Source organism: Toxotes jaculatrix, chromosome 4, assembly GCF_017976425.1.
Source record: "Toxotes jaculatrix isolate fToxJac2 chromosome 4, fToxJac2.pri, whole genome shotgun sequence".
Lineage (NCBI taxonomy): Eukaryota > Metazoa > Chordata > Actinopteri > Toxotidae > Toxotes > Toxotes jaculatrix.
This window is the reverse complement of record NC_054397.1, coordinates 29,115,275-29,135,767: the sequence shown is the minus strand read 5'-3', so window position 1 is coordinate 29,135,767 and position 20,493 is coordinate 29,115,275. Positions and strand designations below refer to the sequence as shown.

Genomic DNA, 20,493 nt, shown 5'->3' with positions numbered 1-20,493 from the left:
AACTAGGCTTTCTTTTAAATGGCACATGTACACACACACACACACACACACACAGAGAAATTCAAAACTCCCACTTTGTACTACTTTGTTTACCCCTACACAAGCCATGTGGTCCCAGCCACCATTTTGTTTTTGTCTGTTTTCCTAAACACACACACACACACACTTCTGTATATAGTACCATTTGTGAGATTACATATTGTATGTTTTCACTTTAGTTATCTGATAAACAAACGCTTTTGCATATTTGAATTCAACCCAACCGGCTGACGTAAATGGCCGCCCACCCAGACCTTGGTTCTGCTCAAGGTCTCTACCTGTTAAAGGGAGTTTTCCTTATCACCAAGGGCCTGTACATGAGAGAAAGTTGGGTCTCTGTAAATAATATTATAAAGGGTATGGTCTACATCTGCTCTATATGAAAAGTGCCCTGAAATCATTCTTGCTATGATTTCTATATAAATATATTAATAAAACTGACTTGACTTGAATATGTCTGTTGTTGTATTTAAAGGTGCACGAGAGTAAATGTCGCTATCCTCTTCTCTGCAGAACTCCAAATCCTTCAACCTTCATTAACTTTTGATAACTTTGGTTGTAGTTATTAACTTGTAGTTATAAACTTAATTATTAAGTTAATTAAGTTTTGTGGTGTTGCCACAACACTTCACAATCTTTCCACATACGTCACATGCTGCGTCTTGGCTGCTTGTGGAGCTGAAATAGCTCTTATGACATAAGAGCTACTTCAGCCAGTGACAGTTTTTCTAAAAAAAAAAACTGTCATTTAACATCAGAAGTCTTGTAGGCCACCAATGTTCTTAAAACAAGCTCAGCTTCAGTTCCACTGTCAGAACGAAGCTGAATCCTTGTTTGTTTTGGTTTACCCCCATTTCAAAGACACAAATCTGAACAAACTGTTTAAATGAAATATGATAAGAGCTCCGTGTGATGATCACCTTGTTGTGATGGGAAAACTTAGACAAGCTATTTTTAGCCTGGTGCAAATCCACTGGCCACTTCCATTAGAGCTGGGTGGTAAATCGACTTCAAGGTGTATCAGTGTATTTTCAAATGAGGTACAGGCTCAGACCATGATGTTCATACTGACATAGATTGATGTTGCATTACCAGTTTCTTCCATCAGGCTGTACCAGCGTTTGTATCAGCCCGGCCTCCACTCTCCCTCTCCATCTGTACACAAACTCATCCCCACTCACTCACAAGTTCTTCAGCAACATGGAGGGAGACACACCACTGAAGAAGACCCAAGGTTTCCTGTACATAGACAACAGAGTGGGGGCTGGAGCAGGGGTTTTATAAGTCTGAAACTATGGGCCTACATAACAAAGGTCTGTACTAATTCATTTATTAGTTCTAGCTAGAAACTAGCTGCAGGTCCTCAGTCTATTTACTTGAATGTCAGCTCAGACCATGACCAGTTCTTTTGTAAATACTGGACCCATTTTTCAAAGACCACATATCTGACAGAGGACAGGTCAGTAATAAATTAGCTATTAAAATTAGCCACTGTCACATCTCATACCAGCTTGGCCTGAGACCGATGGGCCTGACTGAGTGAGCTGCTGTTGTTTGTCAATGTTCTTTTATATAGCTAATAATAAATGCTTAATGTTACCAGTAAATACATGATGTTATTGTGCTTTTTTATTTTATTCAGCCTTTATTAAACCAGGAAGTCCCACTAAAATTGGAATACGTTTTCTAGCCTTGGCCAAAATAACAGCAGAGGTTACACAGTGAACATGTAAAACACACAGTACATTAGAAATACAAAGTGGTGAGATATATATCTTACAATTAAAATAGTCCTAGTAATTACACTGCCAAATGAGGTGGACGAGGGGGGGGGGGGCACCCACTAAAGAAACAGGAAGTGTATATACCATTTCATACCAGCAGCTTGTAATGCGTCATCTTTGTTATAGAGCAACTTTGACTGTACTCAGCCACGTATCAAGCATCTATCTGACAGCCTGTGTGTAACACTCTCCCCGTCTAAACTGCACGAGTCTCTACATGCACGTCGGACACACCCACCACCACCCACCACCACAAGTAAATTCTCAGCCTGTGGGAAATACTGAAGACCTGAAGAAAAACAACAGCTCAGTTATTTGGAGAAGGTTCGGATCTAAAAGATCAGATGAGCAGTTGGGTTTATATTTGTATTGTTATTTGCACAGCTGTGTGTTTTGTTAAGCAGGACAGCCTGTAATTTTACTCTGTTTCAATCAGTCTGTTATTTGTGTTGAAAACAGCTGAAGGAGCATTCTCACAGACAGACCTATTTTTATTTCATACAGGCTATTTGTTTTAGAGAATATTTTGTTTACATGTTTTGCAGCTGTGTATTTTCGAACATGGAAGGAAACCCTGTCCTTGCATTTTAATTTAACCACAGTCTGATTTAATAAAAGTGTCTCACATGTGGCTTTGACTAACAACTGAACATTTAGCCCATTTCATAGAAAATACAGAGATATAATGTGAAACTGTGTATATTGTGCGTTGCCAGTCAGCCCTAAAAATACAGAGGCATGATTTTTGGTCAGTATCACCCAGTCATGTCTTCAGCAGCCTTTGCTCAAATCCACACGTTTACTTTCTGAAAATTAAGGAATATATAGAACCTATATTAAACTGAAAAATAAAACTAAACAATATTGAAAACAAGGAAAGTAACTGTGAAGTTCACAGTTCTCATCGTCCCTCTTGCCTCCAAACAGTTTTCTCTGCTGTGATTGTGACATACCACCTGATCAGAGCTGATACCCCGTACGTTCAGGGATTTGGATCCACTTGGTTATTGGACATGTTGAAATACTGACCTGAGATCCACAGCAGTAAAACAAGGAGACTGAGTAGAAGTTAGACCCAGTCCGACTCAGGTCCAAGGTCAGGTCTTGGTTCCTCAGAACTGAGAAGGACCTGTGGACACCACTAGCATGAGACTGATGACGCGTGAAACCAGTTATGTTGCTTCTTGTGTGATTAGTGTGATCAGATTGACGTCAGATTTTGTGATTTACTGCACAAACTAAAATAAGAAAAAAAATGAAAAGTGCTTCTTCAGGTGGTTTGAGTCGTTGTAAGGTTTTTAGCCTAAAGGTATACAAACTCTTCAGGTTGTCTGGGTTTAACTTTCAGTTTCACAAACATGAAACAAACTGAAATCATTAGATGGAGATGCTGGGCATTTCTAAAAGTACAAAATCTGGTCCTCACCCTATAAGCAAAAAAAACGTTTATCTTCAGTTTTTTACCTTAAAGCCCACATTTTTTTTTATCCAACTGATGCTGAAGCAAATTAAGAACAAAATAACATCAGTATCAGTACAACACTCACCAGAACACACTAAGTTATACAATATTCAACATCCAGTATACTTTATTTTACACATTTACTTAACATGATACAAAAATACAGATCACAGTGTATTTCCTCGAAAAAGATTGAAATTGCAATAAACAGAGGTTGAAAAATAACATTTAATAAATTATATAATTAATATCTGACATAAGAATACGGAGACATAATTAATACAAAACCCCCCAAATATTTTAAAACAAATTATTTAGACAATATTTTTAAACAAGTGTTGACTCTCACTCTCTCTCAGTCCTTCCTTCCATTCCTGGACTCCGATCAGTCGCTCTCTTCTTAAAATGTCCTCACAGCCAAGTCAGTGCATTTCCCACCTTTAAATCACCAGAGTTTCCCATATCTTCACTCAGATCTCAAAGGTTTTCCCACGTTCATCAGGGTCCGCACGCTTAGCTGCCATCAGTCACAGCTGATGGGGGATACTCATGACCCGCAAGTCTACAGGGGATGGGCGATGAATTCTACGTGTTAAGTTCATAATCTGCTCTTTAGCATCTCGTTAGCATCTCATTAGCCAGCGGTTAGTCCAGCCGTCTCCAGTGGGACGGTACGCAGCGACACACTTCTTCACTGAAGGAGAAACCTGGTTCACACCTTCGCCTCCTGACCTCGCAGGGAGGCCTGAGACAACTGCAATGAAAAAGGAAAAAAATATTGAATTTAACTTCAAGACCTATAACATATCAGCAATGTTTCCTGAGTAAGTCAGGTTAGGTTGGTAAGAAACAGTTAAACATATTCAGCAGAGCTTAACACATTATGTTTTAAGACCTTTTCATACTAAATAGGAAGCAATACCTGTGTCACCATCATATCGAATAAGAATGATGGAAAACCAGTAGAGACAAAAAGGCCCCAAATTATTAAGTACACAAATTAATGGACTCTTAAGTAAACATGAATTCAGTGTCTTTTAAGAATTTTCAAGACCTGTAGATACCTGGATATTGGTCTGGCAGGACTGGGTCTTATTTGTGTGTTGAAAAAGAAACGTGTTTATTCTTACCCATGTGAGTATGTTGGTTGGAGTGGCATTAAAATCCATCACATGATCCATCCATCAGATGATGGGATTTGTTTGATTGCACAATTATAGTAGAAATATGGATTACAGTGGTTCTGAACAGGTTCCTCACCAGTGTGCATGAAAACTAGGGATTCACATAGTACCTTCTGTGGTAATTTCGCCAGCTATAGTCAACAACCACGATTGTCTGATGAGGTCTGCAGGTTTTCAGTACAGCCAAACACTGCTGCACATGATTGAGAACCTCTGCTGCCTCACAAACAGTAACTACTTTCCTGTGTGTTCTAAGGGTCAAAGGTAAGAACTAAGGTTTAGATTTCATAGCAGTAAAAGCTACAGCCCTCAGAACTACTATATGATTTACAGCCCATGTCTGAACCACTCGAACGTTCACCAGAACAAGGCGACAAAGTGGAAGAAATGTTTTGTAGTTTCACTTCTAATGCAGTCTTTCACATGTTTCTCTCAGACAGTTTGGTCTAAATCCTGTTTCATTTTTTTTTAACCTAACAAGAATAAAAGTCATTTTCTGGACATGGAAATTGTCAAGTAAATATATAAATCAAGATAAGCAACAGAATAACAGCTTGAAGTCCAAAAACATTAGTATTGGCCTCTGGTTAACTCCCAGCCCAGAGTCAAGGCCTGATTGTCCGGTCCAATCCAAATGATTACACGAGGAGCAGATCCATGGAACTCCAAAGAACACATCAAGTGTTGCAGGGACCGATCCCTGTTTTACAAAAGCCCTAAATCAGGACCATTAAGATTCTGGTGTGTGATCGCCATTGCTTTTCTGACTGCACGGGGGTGTCACATGGTGGATGACAGAATATCTGGACATGGACACTTGAAGAGACACACACAGTTTTCTGAAACACACATTAACACAAGTGCCAGATCCCAGCCACTAGATTCCTACTCCTGTCATAGTCATAAATCACCCTCAAACAGGGTCACAAAGGGTCAAGACTGGACAGGGTGGATGGATGTGTGTGTGTATGTGTGTGTGTGTTTCCTCCTGTGCAGGGAAAGGAAATGGTTAAGTGACAGCTAGGAGAAGTCATTAGCAAACTGAGGTCTTGTATTACACACCAGGTTCACTGCATTAAGCACCTACCACTGCCAGACCAGTGCTTTCCCCTGAACACAGGCACTAACATTACAAGTATGTGAGTATGTGTGTGTGTGTTAAGATGATGCAACCACTGAACCACTGAAATACACAAAGAACTTTTGCTGCCAAATTCCTCCATAATCGCTGTGATATAGAACTTATTTGTGCTAATTACTGTGGGTCACTCATTAAACTACCCACTGCATAAATAAGCTAAAATTGAATTGCTAACACGCTTGGCTTCACGTGATACACGACAATATAATATAGAAATACAGAAGTGGAGACCACCAGAATGCAAAAACACCTCTGTGTGAAAACGGATTGTATTTACAATAATAATACTGTAACTATGCTATTACTATCTCACAGTTTCCTATGACCCCACTAGAACACTGTGTTCCCTGAATGCAGACTTGGTTGTGGTTCCCAGAGTCTCTAAGAGTAGAATGGGAGGCAGAGCCTTCAGGTATCAGGCTTCTCCACTCTGGAAGCATCTAAAAGTTTGGGTCTGGGAGGCCGACCCCCTCTCTAGATTTAAGGTTTAAAAGTTTCCTCTTTGATAAAGCTTATAGTTAATGGCTTGAGAAATCCTAGTTATGCTGCTATATATTCTGATAGGCCCAGACTGCCTGGGTGTGTCTCTCCTGTAGTTTTGCTTCCTGCAGGTGTCTCTGGAGCTGCAGAGTCTGGATCTGTGATTGACTTGACTTCATTTTTGAAAAATGCACATGGCTATTATTTAGAAATTGAACAGTTTTTTTTTATCTTTGTACTGCACTTGTAGTCATGGTCCTCTGACATTATGATGAATGAATTTATGATGCAGTAAATTTTAAAGCAGAACAGCAAACCATTGCAAACACTGGTTCAACACTGGCTTTCTTTTTTTTTTTTTTTTTTTTTTTTTTTCTTTTTTTAAATATTTTATTTAAAGCCTGGATTAACATGATCACAACACGCCAGATGCTTGTTGTCATAGTTCACGCATCATTCAGTGTGTCTCTGTATTTACTCAGTAGTGGAGTTTGTATGACATATGTCACATGTCATATTCTCTATATGTTTAGCGCTGGGTGCTCTCCCACTAAAAGTGATGGTACCAAACCCACCCACATCCCTCCTTACCTGCATGTAGCTTGATGGAACCTCCTTCCTTTTAGGAAACACTTGTTGGGAGACTCATTACATTCACAGGAACACTTTGCTTTATTGAGTGGCTGGTGCCTCGGACATGTCTTGGTACACGTGCACTGGCAGGTCTCCCTGTTGAAGACATGGTTGAGAGGGCAGGAGGCAGGCGGAACGTTGCAAACGCACTGGCAGGTGTTGCGGTCAAGATGTCGGTTAGGGCCACAGTCTTGAGTCTGATCCCTGCGCTGACACACACACTGACAGGTTTCCACATCCAGCTCCTTATCTGGGCCACACACATCTGCTGAAAATATGTCTATAGAGATAGAAGGAGAGACACACACACAGGTGTAATTCGTTATTTAAAGGAGTCTGGACAGGAAGTAACAGGCTGCAGAGAGAGTGTGTACTGATATACAGTGTTACTGATATGCACTTCTTTTACTTTTTTTTTTTTTTAACAATTTCTTGTGCTTCTGATCTCTAAGAGTGGGGCTGTACCATCAAAATTAAACCCACCATCTGGTCAAAAACATACATATCCCACTCAGAATGTGGATAATTGACAATTAGTTAATCAAAAAATCAATAAACCTAAGACTAACCTCTTAAAACATGTGCAGATGACACTAAAGTTGAGTATGTGACTAAATCAAAAACTATAAAAACAAATTTACCAGCTGGACTGGTATGAATGTTTCAATATACAGCATATATACAGTACAGCACAGAAAGCCTGCGACAAAACAAACTATGCAAGACACTGCTGTAAACGTTGGCTATTATTGGAAATGTTACACAACTACATATGAAAACTGTGCGTGACAGTTGTTTGAGAACACTGATAAACTATAAAATTGAGACATTCCTGAAACGGAGTAGCGGTGCTCTCTGTTTCCTCGGGGACAGCACAGATGGTTCTCCTTCAATACTGGCAAATCATCTTCTAGCTGAGAGACACACGGAGAGACGTAGAGAGAGCAACGGGACGTCTGGCAAATGGATGTTCAGACTGTTTTATACACACATACTATGTGTGTGTGTGTGTGTTTCTATGGATGAACAAACATAAATAACAAGAACAAAATGCTGGATGTGTCTACTCCAGTATAGCACCATTTGCTTGCACATACTTTAACAACCTAAATCAGTGTAATGGAGCTTTATGTTCCCCTGAGAAGGACAGTTTTCAGGCCGATAACAAACTCTTCACCACACAGATGTATGGGGAAGTCTCAGTGGGCAACACTTTCAATAAATATCCCCCTCAGACTATTCATTTTTGCTCTGGAATGACTTGTTAATAATCCATAGCCTGAAACGACTTCCTTATTTGTTGTTTAAAATAGTTTATTTCTGCCCTGGACGATATCTGTAATACAGATCACACTGTTGGTGGTGACGGATTCCCTAAAATGTGTTTGGGAAATGTCGAAGATAGAATCACCCTGTGTTTTGATTTCTATCACCAAAAGCATATCCACATGTCCAAATTCAAATGACCTCTGCAGTGGATCCAAACAATAGGCGAAGGGACAAACACAAATGAAAGACATATATTTCTGTACATTTACTCCATTATATGTTGATAATATGATGAACACACTGAAACATACACCAAATGTTGGAACATTTACTAGAAAAGGGGCAATGGTGTAATAAGTTAAACCATTACAATTATAAATAAACTGAATACCAAGAAATGCTGAGTATGTGTTTTGTGCAGTTGGTGGATTACGATAATCTTAAAATTTGAATGCCATGTCATGTTTTGTACAATCACTTTCCAAAGGGAAACAAAAACGCTATAATTATGTAGGATCACATAGTGCTGATGCATTGTGGGTTAGATGACAATCTTGTTTTTGATTCAGTGTGACAGTCACTGGCAGAGGTCAGTGCTCTGTACACACAGACACACACAAACGTGCACACGCATAAACAACTATATGTGTTATCTCTGTGGAAACAAAGCAAGAAATTTGTGGTTACTCCTCTCCAGATGACTCCACACCAGCATATGATATGGAAGTCATGTTTAAAAAAACTTGTTTTTGGGAAGCTCCCGTTCATTGTTTCTGGTGGAACACAGTTTAACCTCACACAAAATAACACTTGGTCATTTGTCATTTGAACTGTCTGCAGTGAATTCTGTGGATTAGCCTCAGTAACTAAGACATTATTTCTGGAAAAACATGTTGCTGTTGAGTTTTTTAAATGTCAGTTTCTTGACCATGCTTTACTCATGGGCCTTAATTGACTGAAACGGACCCTTTGCTTCTCCTGCTGATTGCCACCACGGGGTTGATTAAGGCAGTAGCCTTTATTAGACATTAGATAGGTTTTTGGTTTAATCTCTTGACGACAGTGCCAAATGTTGTACTGTAGGTCTTCCTCAAGAAAGCTCTGACTAGAATTTTGACCTCTTAGGAAGTAGTATCCTAGTATCCCCACAAAATTCATGGAACACTGTTTCAATGAAGTACAAAAGCTAAAAAGCCTTTATTACTGTGGCAATATGATCAAAAACAAGATCAACATCCATCGACTTGAATTCTTCAGGGTAAAACAAACAGAGCACTGCCAATGTCTGCAGCGTTGGAAGGTAGCTCCAATTCTACAATCTATAAACACAGTAAACACATGCACTGCAGTTGAAATCCATACAGTCTACTCCTCATGAAACTGTCTTTTCCCAACATGCTCATACTGTGTTCATGGGGGTGGTGTGACATGGGGATGGCCCTGGAAAAGCCCACCAGAACTGGTGGTCTATGTGCAATCTGTGGACAGTCAGGGGTCAAAGTGTTCTTGACAATATCTATATCTCCCACAGCCTCTAATCACTCTCTGGCTGAACTTGGTGTGTTACCATCTGCTACAGTGTGGCTGGTATTGTTTTCACCACCTGTGCCACAGAGGTGGTTTTGAGTACTTTGACAGATGTCAAAGATGGCTGCTGGTTGGAATCAAGATGGCTGCTGGTTAGACACACTGTGCTGGTCAGCTTGAACAATCCTTCAAATATCATGAAAAGAGTTTGACATCTAAGCTCTTTGTGAAGTTTTTTAACTTTACAAGAAAGTGAAGTTTAAACTTGAAGTAGCATTTTCTGCCATTTTTAAGTTTTGAGCACTTTTCATGACATGTGCTTGGCAACCAGCATTACTGGATTACCTCAGCAAGATAATTTTTTTTCTTCTTCTTCTTTCCCTCATTTTTCTATAATTATTTAAAGAAATGGCAACTAAGAAACTGGCAGAAGATATGGAGGAAGTGAAAAAGTCTCTGAGCTTTATGTCAGGAACTAAGCAAGGTGGTGAAACAACAGATGGGCCTACTGGATTTAAGTGAGGAAGTGCGACAACTGAACGCTGTGATCAAAGATAAAGACAAGAAGATTGAAGAGCTGGAAAGAAGAGTGGAAGATTTGTAACAATACACAAGGATGGATGACTTGGTGATATCTGACCTTGAGACGACCCATCGTACTTATGCACGGATCATAGCAGGTGACAAAGAGGGGGAGTATGCACAAAGAGGTGAACTGCACTCACTTGAACAGCAAGTTATCCAGTTTTTTAACAACAAAGACATCCCTTTAGCAAGTAAAAATATAGCTGGTTGTTACACCATATCAAAAAACCAAAGCAAAAGACCAAACATTGTCATTCGCTTTGTGAGTAGAAAACATAAAATTGAAGTGCTAAAGCTTGCAAAAAAACTGAAGGGTACAGGAGTATATGTAAATGAACAATGTTCACAACAACAAGCAAGAATTCTGAAGAAGGAGAGGCGAATTCAAGACACTTGGACAAGAAACTGTAAAGTAATGATAAGACTGAATGGTACACCAGAACAGGCCAAAGTTATAGTCATTAGAGACATGAGAGATCTTGATCAGTATAAATGAGATTATGGTGAAGAAGGGGAGTAGTGGGAAATGTCTTTTTTGTTGTTATTGTTGTTTTGTTTTTGTTTTTGTTGTTGTTTTTTTTTTTTTGTTGAGATAAATGAGAACAAATATTTTCAGTAGGTGATAATTTTATTATATGAGAATGTGTGAATACACAGAATTTTCTGCTTTTGATTTTCAAGAACATAAACCAGATGAGCTAGAAAATGACACTGATCCAGAGACCCACTTCTACCAGAATATAAATATGAACTGTGAGTATTATTCTGAAGATAAGTCTAGTTTTGAATTTAAGGGCTTTTCACTGATCCACTTTAATAGTAGGAGTCATTATAGTAACTTCTTCAAAATAAAAGATTATCTTCAGCAGCTTCAGCAAAAATTTAGTGTAGTAGCAGTTTCAGAGACTTGGCTGAGTGATGATAAAGAATTGCAGAATGGATTAGAGGGCCATGAAATGTTTGTACAAAACAGGGCCAACAAAAGGGGAGGGGGTGTTGTCCTGTTTATGATGTCTGATTTTAAATGTAAGGTTATTGGTAATATGACAGCTGTTATGGACAATTTGATGGAATGTCTAACCATTGAAATTAAGGTGGAAAGATTTAAGAAAATATTAATTAGTAGACTCCTGGATCCTGTATCGATCAATTTAATAAGAAGATTTCTGAGTTATACGAAAAACTTAATGACAAGGTGATTTTGGTTTGTGGTGACTTTAATATTGACTTGTTGAAATCAAGTGATCATATGAAAACTGCAGAATTTGTTAATACTATGTTCAGTTTGAGTGTCTATCCATTAATTTTAAAGCCTAGCAGAATAACCACAGACAGTGCAACATTAATTGATAATATTGTAAATATAACTAATGGGAAGATAAAAAGTGGACTCTTTGTGACTGATGTAAGTGATCATTTACCAGTTTTTGCAGTATTAGAAATGAATAAACTAAAGACAAGAACGAAAAGGCAGATTTGTAATTTAGTTAGATTAAAATCGCCAGAAGCAATTAAAGATTTTAAAGAAGAACTTATAAATCATCATTGGCAGGAAGTTTGTGTAGAGGACACAAATGACTCATATAATGCATTTTTAGATACCTTTTTGACATTCTATGATCGACACTGTCCCATTAAAGAAATAGAACAAAATTCCATGAAAAAGGGGAAACCATGGCTAACAACGAGTTTGGAAAAAGCTTGTAAAAAGAAAAATAGGCTATATAGGGAATTTATGAAATATCGAACAAGGGAAAAGGAGGACAAGTATAAGAAATATAAAAATAGATTGACATCTATTATAAGATGCCAAAAAAAGTAATATTTTGGTCAGTTGCTGCAAAGACATAAAAAAAACATAAAGGCTACCTGGAGTGTTCTTAACGAGTTGATTAAAAATAGTTACAATAAGGATTTTCCAACATACATTGTTAAAAATGACAATTTAGTTATTGAGAATAAAGAGGAGATTGTTGATGAGTTTAATGATTTTTTTTGTCAATATAGGCCGGAATCTGGCAAAAGAAATTGACCCTCCAAGAGATGGAGATATTAAATTTGATAGTGACTTTAATAATTATAACTCTATGTTTCTTGGAGGGGTTTGTTCAAGTGACGTGTTAGAAATTGTTCAAAAGTTTAAGAATAAAACATCTACTGATTGTAATACGATTGATATGTCACTCATAAAAGAAGTAATTAATTGTGTCATTGAACCAGTTACCTACATATGTAACAAATCCTTTTTAACAGGTACTTTTCCCGATAAAATGAAAATAGTTAAAGTGATTCCAATTTATAAAAATGGTGATAAGCACAGTGTATCAAATTACATTTCGTTGCTACCTCAATTTTCTAAAATACTGGAAAAACTCTTTGTTGAAAGACTTGATGTCTTTATCGACAAATATCAGCTACTAAATGACCATCAGTACAGTTTTAGGAGTAATCGATCTACATCTCTAGGACTGATGGAATGATGGTAGAACATATATCTACGGCAATAGATAAGAAAGAGCATGCTGTGGGTGTGTTTATTGATTTAAGTAAAGCATTTGATACTATCGATCACTCCCTACTTCTGCAGAAATGTGAACAATACGGTATGAGAGGTGTTGCACAATGTTGGTTAAAAAAGTTATTTAAGCAACAGGTTTCAATATGGAAAAATTAATAATATTGAATCACAGATGAAAAGAGTAACCTGTGGTGTTCCACAAGGTTCAGTATTGGGACCTAAGTTATTTATATATAAATGATATCTGTAGAGTTTCAAATATATTAAAATTGTTATGTTTGCTGATGATACTAATTTATTTTGTTCTGGGGAGAACATGACTCAGTTATTAAAAACTATAGAAAGGGAATTGATCATGTTGAAAAAATGGTTTGATTTTAATAAGCTATCACTAAATGAAAATAAAGCCAAATTTATGGTGTTTGGTGGAATTAAGGCCAACTGACATAAAACTGAATTTAAATGGTGCTGAAATTGAAAGGGTAAATGAAACTAAGTTTTTGGGAGTGATTATAGATCATAAACTGTGTTGGAAGCCACGTATAGATTATATCAAACGTAAATTATCTAAATCAGTTGCTGTTCTTTATAAAGTAAGAGATTTGTTAAATAAGAAATGTCTGCATCTACTGTATTCTTCACTTGTTCTGCCTTACATGTCATATTGTGCTTTAGTATGGGGAAATTCATATAAAACAAATATAGACCCAATTATTAAACTCCAGAAAAGAGCCATTAGAATAATAAACAAAGTTGGATACCAACAACCAACTAATCTATTGTTTATAGGATCCTCTATTTTGAAATTTATGGATATGTGTATTTACAGACACTTGAAGTGCTTTTTCGGGTGGTGAAAAATAGTGTTCCTATTTCCATTCAGACTTTATTTAAATTAAGAGAAGGAAATTATCATTTAGGAGGATTGTCTATGTTTGAAATGTGTAAAGTGAGAACAAATATATAATATAGATGTGTTTCAGTTTTGGGTGTCAAATTGTGGAATGGACTTAAAGATGAATTGAAATTATGTAGTTCCCTGTTGAGGTTTAAGAAAACTTTAAAATGCAAAGTAATTAATTCCTATAATGAGAGTCAATAAAATGCAAAACAGTTAAGGATTAGAATTCAGGTGTAATGTGGTAGGTGTAATGTAGTTCTTGTATTTTTTTTTCTTTCTTTGTTTTGCTGTTGATATTCTGGGTTATTCCTTCGATGGTATAGGATAGGCAATAATAAGCTTTGTGCTTCAGCCTATTCCTTTTTCGGTTATTGACTGTGACATTTGTGTGAAATGATTTTTGTTTATTTTATAAGATGTATGTAACCGAAATAAATTGAAAAATTGAAAAAAAAATGTTTATGTCTGTCTATGGCCAGATATTGTCAACACAATAGCCTGACAACCCTGCAAAATGCAGTCAAGAAACTGTACGGGTGTGTAGGTGAGATCAAAATGAAGATGGGTGTGGTCCAAGCAAGGACACCAGAAAGATAGGGAGGGGGCCATTGCATTCATTTTACAAACATGGGCCATTGGATTTACGTTCGACTACTGAGTACTCACAGAACATCAACACACTGACGGGAAATGCCGCTGGTGTAATATCGTCAGATGATGGTCTCTAGTTGATTGTTGTTCTGTAAAGTTTCATGTGTATAACAGTGCACCTCATATATTTTTTCATAAAAACATGATCATCCATCTTCATCTGTACCTCCCTATTCCTTATTCAAATACCATCCTGTCATGCTCACTCTGTCTGGCAAGGTTATTTCTAGGCATATCAACACGTTCTGGGGAGGTCTGCCACACAGAATTATTTGTGTAATATTTCCTAATATTAAGGTCTGTTCTACTGGACTCGTGCCATGGTTTGTCAAACCTACTTGCCAAATTTCTGTTTAATGTCCAAATCTTTGAGGGTTGACTCTCAGGTCTCTCTCCATCATGAGAAATGTCTGTGTTTTGAAGCCTGCTGCTCCATAAAGCTGAGAATCAAGATGGTGCAACAGATTCAGAGGGATTTAGGGGGAGTCCATCTACACATCAATCATGTAACAGATTGATTAAGACATTAAGACATCTGTCCTTGATATCGTGCACAGCACCATCCAAATTACAGAATTTCTGCAAACATGCCTGATGTCGTTCAAAGTAATTCATTGGCTTAACACAGAAAAATGAATGAGGGAACTAAGTTTCCCAACAGTGAAAGGATGAGGTACGAGTGAAAAGAAAGGCTGTAGAAGGACTGTAGAGAGGGTAGATGGACAGGAACACTAACCTTTAACTTCAACAACAGTAGGACAGTTTAAAGTTTGCCTCAGTTCCTTTATCACTTTTTCACAACACACATGAAACACATAAAAATCATGTTTCTGATTCCTGCAGTTGAAACATAATCCACTGACCAGAGGCGAGTTGATGTGTCAGCATGGAGCGGTATATTTCTGATTTTCCTAGTCATTTTTAAAAATGATAAAAAGTGCTTTGAAATAAAATTAAGAGAACATGACATTAGACATCATGCACCGTATAAGTAGAGTTAGTGGAAAGATCATGTGTCTTCTGAGGAAAGGGTTGATCCCACGGGGAACATGATTGTACAATCTGATCATTAGATGTTATTATTACATTTGCAGATTTAGCCCCAGCGGTGGTAATTAGAGGAAAGGTCACAGGGCCACCAAAATTAAAGGAATCATTGTCGTCAGGTGACTATGTGACTATGCACTGCAAATTTAATTTCCTCGCAGCCATTCTAATGACATCCAGTCAGCCAATCAGGGTTTCCCTTTTGAATTCGTCTGTTATCTTTTACAGATCTTTTGTTTTGCCTGTTTCAATCACACAGTTTGAGTGTGTATTTGTATGTGTATCTGTGGAATCTGCTACTCTAGGGTCCACACATTCTTCTACTTCTCATTTGTTTACATTTAGTCCAGAGTGTTATCATAGCCAAACACACACACACAGATAAACACACAAACACACAAACACACACACACACACAGACTCTCTACAAACACACTGCAGTCATAAATACTCCTTGGTGAACACATGAACATTCTCCTGTCACAACAACCAACATAGAAAGATGGGCTCTACTACCAGTGTTTGTTTCAGTTTATGGAATGTGTGTGTGACACGTCATCATGCGGTACATCAAACAGTAGTATTTACTTGCAGCTATATGTTTGTGCTGGGTGATGTGTAGTCTTGGCTTTTGGCGTTAGCGAGTACAGAAGAAGCACATTTGACAGGTATGTTGAGAAGGGTAACCGCAGCATTATTTGCAGTGTCCAGTTTATCCATCTTTACATATATTTTTACTTTGATGATGTGCAATCATAGAAAGTTAGAACGTTAGTAACCAAGGCTGGCTGACTAATGGCCATTTTAGGCACAAAGGCCTGAAGGTCTAAATTCTAAATTTAAGCTGAACTCACTGACCTTATCAAAGCTCTTTAGGACACAGGGACTGATAAGAAAGCTTTAATGTACACTACGGTCAATAGTGTAAACACACCTCTCTTACTTTTCTCTGTGAAGTTTGCTTGTTCCAAGTTGGAGCAACCAAACTCTCTTAACTACACACACTTGCTGTAATTTGCTCCCTTCAGTGACTGCAACCTGCTCATGCACCACCCAAGTTCTATACACAGCCTGTTTCATTCCATTTGAGGGTATGGAAAGTATTCATTTAGATGTCACCCAAGAGTAAAATGAAGAATTTCAAAACTGAAGCATTTAAAGTCGATGTTATCAAAAAATCAGCCTTTTGCAATTCAGCAATTACCAGTCTCCACGTGTCTCATGTGTCTCAACAAGTTCAGTGAGGATGGAGAAATGCTGTTTTACTGAAAAGATGTTTTACTAGATGTATAACTTGCAGATAGGATGATCATTGGCTGTACAGATCTGGCCCTCTCCCACCACTCGTGGCCACTTCTTCTTAAATTTCTCTCATGTATACTCATGTTACTTCCAGAGAGCACGCTGGTTAAAGATTTCCCACATGAGAGTGCCAATTAGTTGTAGCACAAGAAGCCAAAAAAGGTAGGTTTGAGGAATGCAGCCAGTACTGTAGGATACATCTATTTAGGTTTCATACGAGCTATTAAGGACACACAGGTATAAAAACACATTTAAATGACCACACACAGCTTCCAACAGCTTCGCCATTTAAACTGCTCATTACTGCTCGATATTGTTGGCAAGTGAAGGGTCATTTCCCTGCTATGTATGCCTATCTGCAGCTGTAATTGTTTCTTCCTCTTTTTTCTTGTTTTTTTTTTTTTCGTGGCTGCTGCAGGAAAAATAAGCAAAAGTTTCCTCTACAGTGTTTTCAGAAAAAATGACCAGAGATACAAGATAAAAACCTCTTTGTGTGTTAAATATGTAAACACTCACCAAGGTGCTGTTGGGAGGACCGTGGAGGGGGCAGCGGTGATGGAGGGGTGTTGTAGTGCACGTTGGCAGCCATGCTGACACACCAACACAGCCTGTTGCTCCAAGTCTGACCAGGAGGACACGTCCTATTGGCTATTGGACACCTTCAACAGAGACAGAGACAGAAAGATTTCAATAGTCACATGATATTTTCTTGCTTAGTTAACCCTAACATCCCCACAGGTGCTTTCCTGACTGAACACAATGAAAAATGGCACATAGGTCTCACTGTAGTTTATCAGATATTGTACAGATATTATAGATGTTGTAAAGGCTGAGTAACAAGCTTCCAGTACTACCTACCTGCATATTAAAATGCTCCTTACCAATGACATTACTCATTGAAGCTAAAATATTATTTTGAAATTGAAAACTTTATTACAAGCCCATTGAATTATCAAGTAGCCATGTTGCACTGTAGCAAAAATCTGTTTGGCTACATGTGTAAGCAGCATCCCTGTAGGTGGTCAGAAAAAGAAGACCTCAGAACCATAACATCGATATATAAAGTCAGACTTGAAAATACACAGTTCTTATAAACAGAAAGTGTAGATCATAAGTTTTCAAACTGTGACACTGTAACTCCACAACCTGCCTGAGAATCATCACAAGTTCTCTCTCTCTCTCTCTCTCTCTCTCTCTCTCTCTCTCTCTCTCTCTCTCTCTCTCTCTCTAATAGGCAGATAGCCAAAACTTTATTGATCCAAAACAAATCTGATATCTTCTTCAGGGGTTGGTGGACAAAAGCAGTGATAAAACACAGTGAATACTTCAGCAGGTGGGCATGAAGAGCACTCCACAGGAATCCCCAAGTTGTTCTGTGTCTGCAGGATGTCCAAGCAGGTCACTGTTTGCTAAGAGTTATCCAAGAGCTTGATAGAAGTCTACTTGAGTATAAGTCTACTTTCTGGGAGACCACTAGGATGTTGTCAAAGCTACAGTATGTAACTTTTTGTCAGGATACCTGCCACATTCCCACTTCCACAGATACTGCATTTCTATGAAGTCCAGTCACTGCAACTCTCCATCTGTCCACTAGATGTCCTCAGACTTTCCTCTCTGTTCCAGTCTCCTTACTCTCAGATCCCCCTGCTCACCTGTCTCCCATTCTCTATCAACAGACCTCACTTCACACCTGTTCCCATTTCCCTCATTAACACCACTACATATATATACTGGTTCAGTTCCACACCCCTGATGTCAGCTGTCTTGTGCCATGTTAGCTGTAGAGGTCGAGTCTGTTTATCCTGCCTGTTTTTTGGACTTTAACATTCTTGTACCTACCTGCTTGTCAGCCTGCTTTCTTGTAGGCCTTTCCTATCCTGTTATCACTATTATCATTACTAAAGTTTTTAAAACTGGTATCAGCTCTGCTAAAAGAAACACATCTCTTTCTATCTGATCTTCAGAGGTTGGCAGGGACAGAGATTGGGAACTTAATTGGTTCAACAAATGGGATTTCTCAGATGTGTATGCGTGTGAAAGTGCAGTTCGCCCACTCTTAACCCGCTGCCCATGATAAGCCAGCTGAAGGACCGTAGACAAATAAACACCTCGATCAAAGGAGGATTTCTTGGGTTAGCTTCAGTCAAATGGTCAGGAGGGAGAGGGAAGTATCAGAGGATTATCTGTGATGAGATGTCTCTGGGATTTCAAGTTAAAAAAAAAAAGATGCTTACATACAGTGGAAAGCCTTCTACATTTGTCCAGCATTAGAAAAACTTTTATTGTTTTTTTGCTAGTCCATATGACTAACAAAAGTCATATGACTAGCAAAAAAAAAAAGGAAATGTTTGATCAGCACAGGGGGAGAGTGGTATACACTGCAGGACAGGGTCCCACAAGCTGTCAACATCACGTTAATAGTTAATCTTTCCCTAACCTTAACCAAGTCATGTTAGCTGCCAAAACGCAACTGCAACTACACCATGCTATAGTTGCCACGCAGAGATCAATATTGTGTTTGGTGAGATGTTTGTAGAGAGAGGTTGGAAAAGGAGTGAACCACACTTAGATTCCAAACTTCCAGCCACTTGCATGACATTTTAATGGTAAATGGATCAAATTTTAGATAGTCTAGAACACTTTAGTTGAAGGGCGTCCCAATAGTTTAGCAGCTAGTCCCCGGTTCAACTCCCAGCCTGCCAAACCTTCCTAATACTTTCTTACCCCACATTTCCTGTCTCTATCAAATTATAAAAATGCCCCCAAAAAACTTTAAAAATTACTTCAGTTTATTAGAAGACTTGAAGGAAGCAGATTGTAGGCAAATAAACATCTCCATCAAAGACAGGCCTCATGGGTCAACTTCAGATAAGTGGAGGAGAGTCACTGATATCTCTCTGTGGCTGCTGCTGCTCTGTTTGCTATGTTAAGACCACATGACCTTGGTATTTGTTTTCTCTAGTTAAATTGTTCCTGTTTTCTTTCCCCCATCCTTTTTAATCGTTTTTAATCCTTCCACGTCTTCTTTCAGTTTCTTTCATCTAATTTCTTCCAACGCTTACTGTTCTACAGTGTCAGGTAACCCCTAAAGTTTGTTCTGAAATCACAGACACTGTGATGAAGGTCTTCTAACTGTTGATCCACGTGATAAATGATAGAATAAATGAATGAATGTGTGACTGCACATGCTGGCCTTTCTGCTCAGTGGTAAATCCACTGGTGTTGGGCACTAATTCTTCAATGGCAAAAAAATATTTTGTTGCTGCTGTATTTACTGTAACAGGTTGGTGAGAGTTAATAACTGGCAAGTTATTACAATAAAAGATGTGGATTTTGGAAATAAAAACTGTAGAAGACTAGAACATTCCACTCTGTACTTGTCATAGGCAGCTACTGACCTCTAAAGAAAGTCTAGGAAAATGACTAAGCAGGGAAATCTGAGACACACACACACACACACACATAGAAAAAGAAAAGCTATGACAGATTATGTTCATCTACGTATATACCTCCTGCAACAGAGTGTCTGATATTGCTTTCATCTTGTGAGTCTGTGTGTGTGCGTGTGTGCGTGCGTGGGTGCATGTGTATCTTTCATCATGGCAAAACATGGTCCAGAAGACACCTACTGTAGTGGAAATTACCACAGAGGTGGTTTTGAGTAGGCAGGTTATGAAATTATGTTATCAAAATGAAGGCTGAAAAAAGGTAGTTGGTACATGTCTCCTATCACTCAAGTCATCCTACAGGAAATACTTCAGCTAACACCTCAGCTGACATCATTGTGAATGTGAGCTACTCTCTAATGAATCATCATAATTCAAAGATTCATCAGACATTTCTGGTCCCCAGAGACAGATTCACAAAAAAAATATATCAGTGTTTCAGAACCTTGGTTCATTTCAGGTTCATTTTTCAAACATAATTCTAGTGACATTAATTTACTTGTTGAGATTTGCATCAATGCTTT

At 38.2% G+C, this 20,493-nt stretch overlaps 1 protein-coding gene across 2 annotated transcripts in view; it reads right to left on the bottom strand.

Annotated features, from left to right (window-relative positions):
* Positions 1–1,691: 1,691 nt before the first annotated feature.
* vegfc (vascular endothelial growth factor c) overlaps positions 1,692–20,493 on the bottom strand; it is a 60,426-nt gene continuing 41,624 nt past the window's right edge. Inside the window, exons 5-7 of one of the 2 annotated variants that reach the window (XM_041037208.1) lie at positions 17,040–17,182; positions 6,682–7,003; positions 1,692–4,039 (exon numbers count right to left, since the gene is read on the bottom strand). In XM_041037208.1, the coding sequence (XP_040893142.1) occupies positions 3,931–4,039; positions 6,682–7,003; positions 17,040–17,182 (574 nt within the window). In that variant the 3' untranslated portion in view covers positions 1,692–3,930. The remainder of the gene's footprint in view (positions 4,040–6,681; positions 7,004–17,039; positions 17,183–20,493) is intronic. The other variant, XM_041037207.1, reaches the window with a different exon arrangement.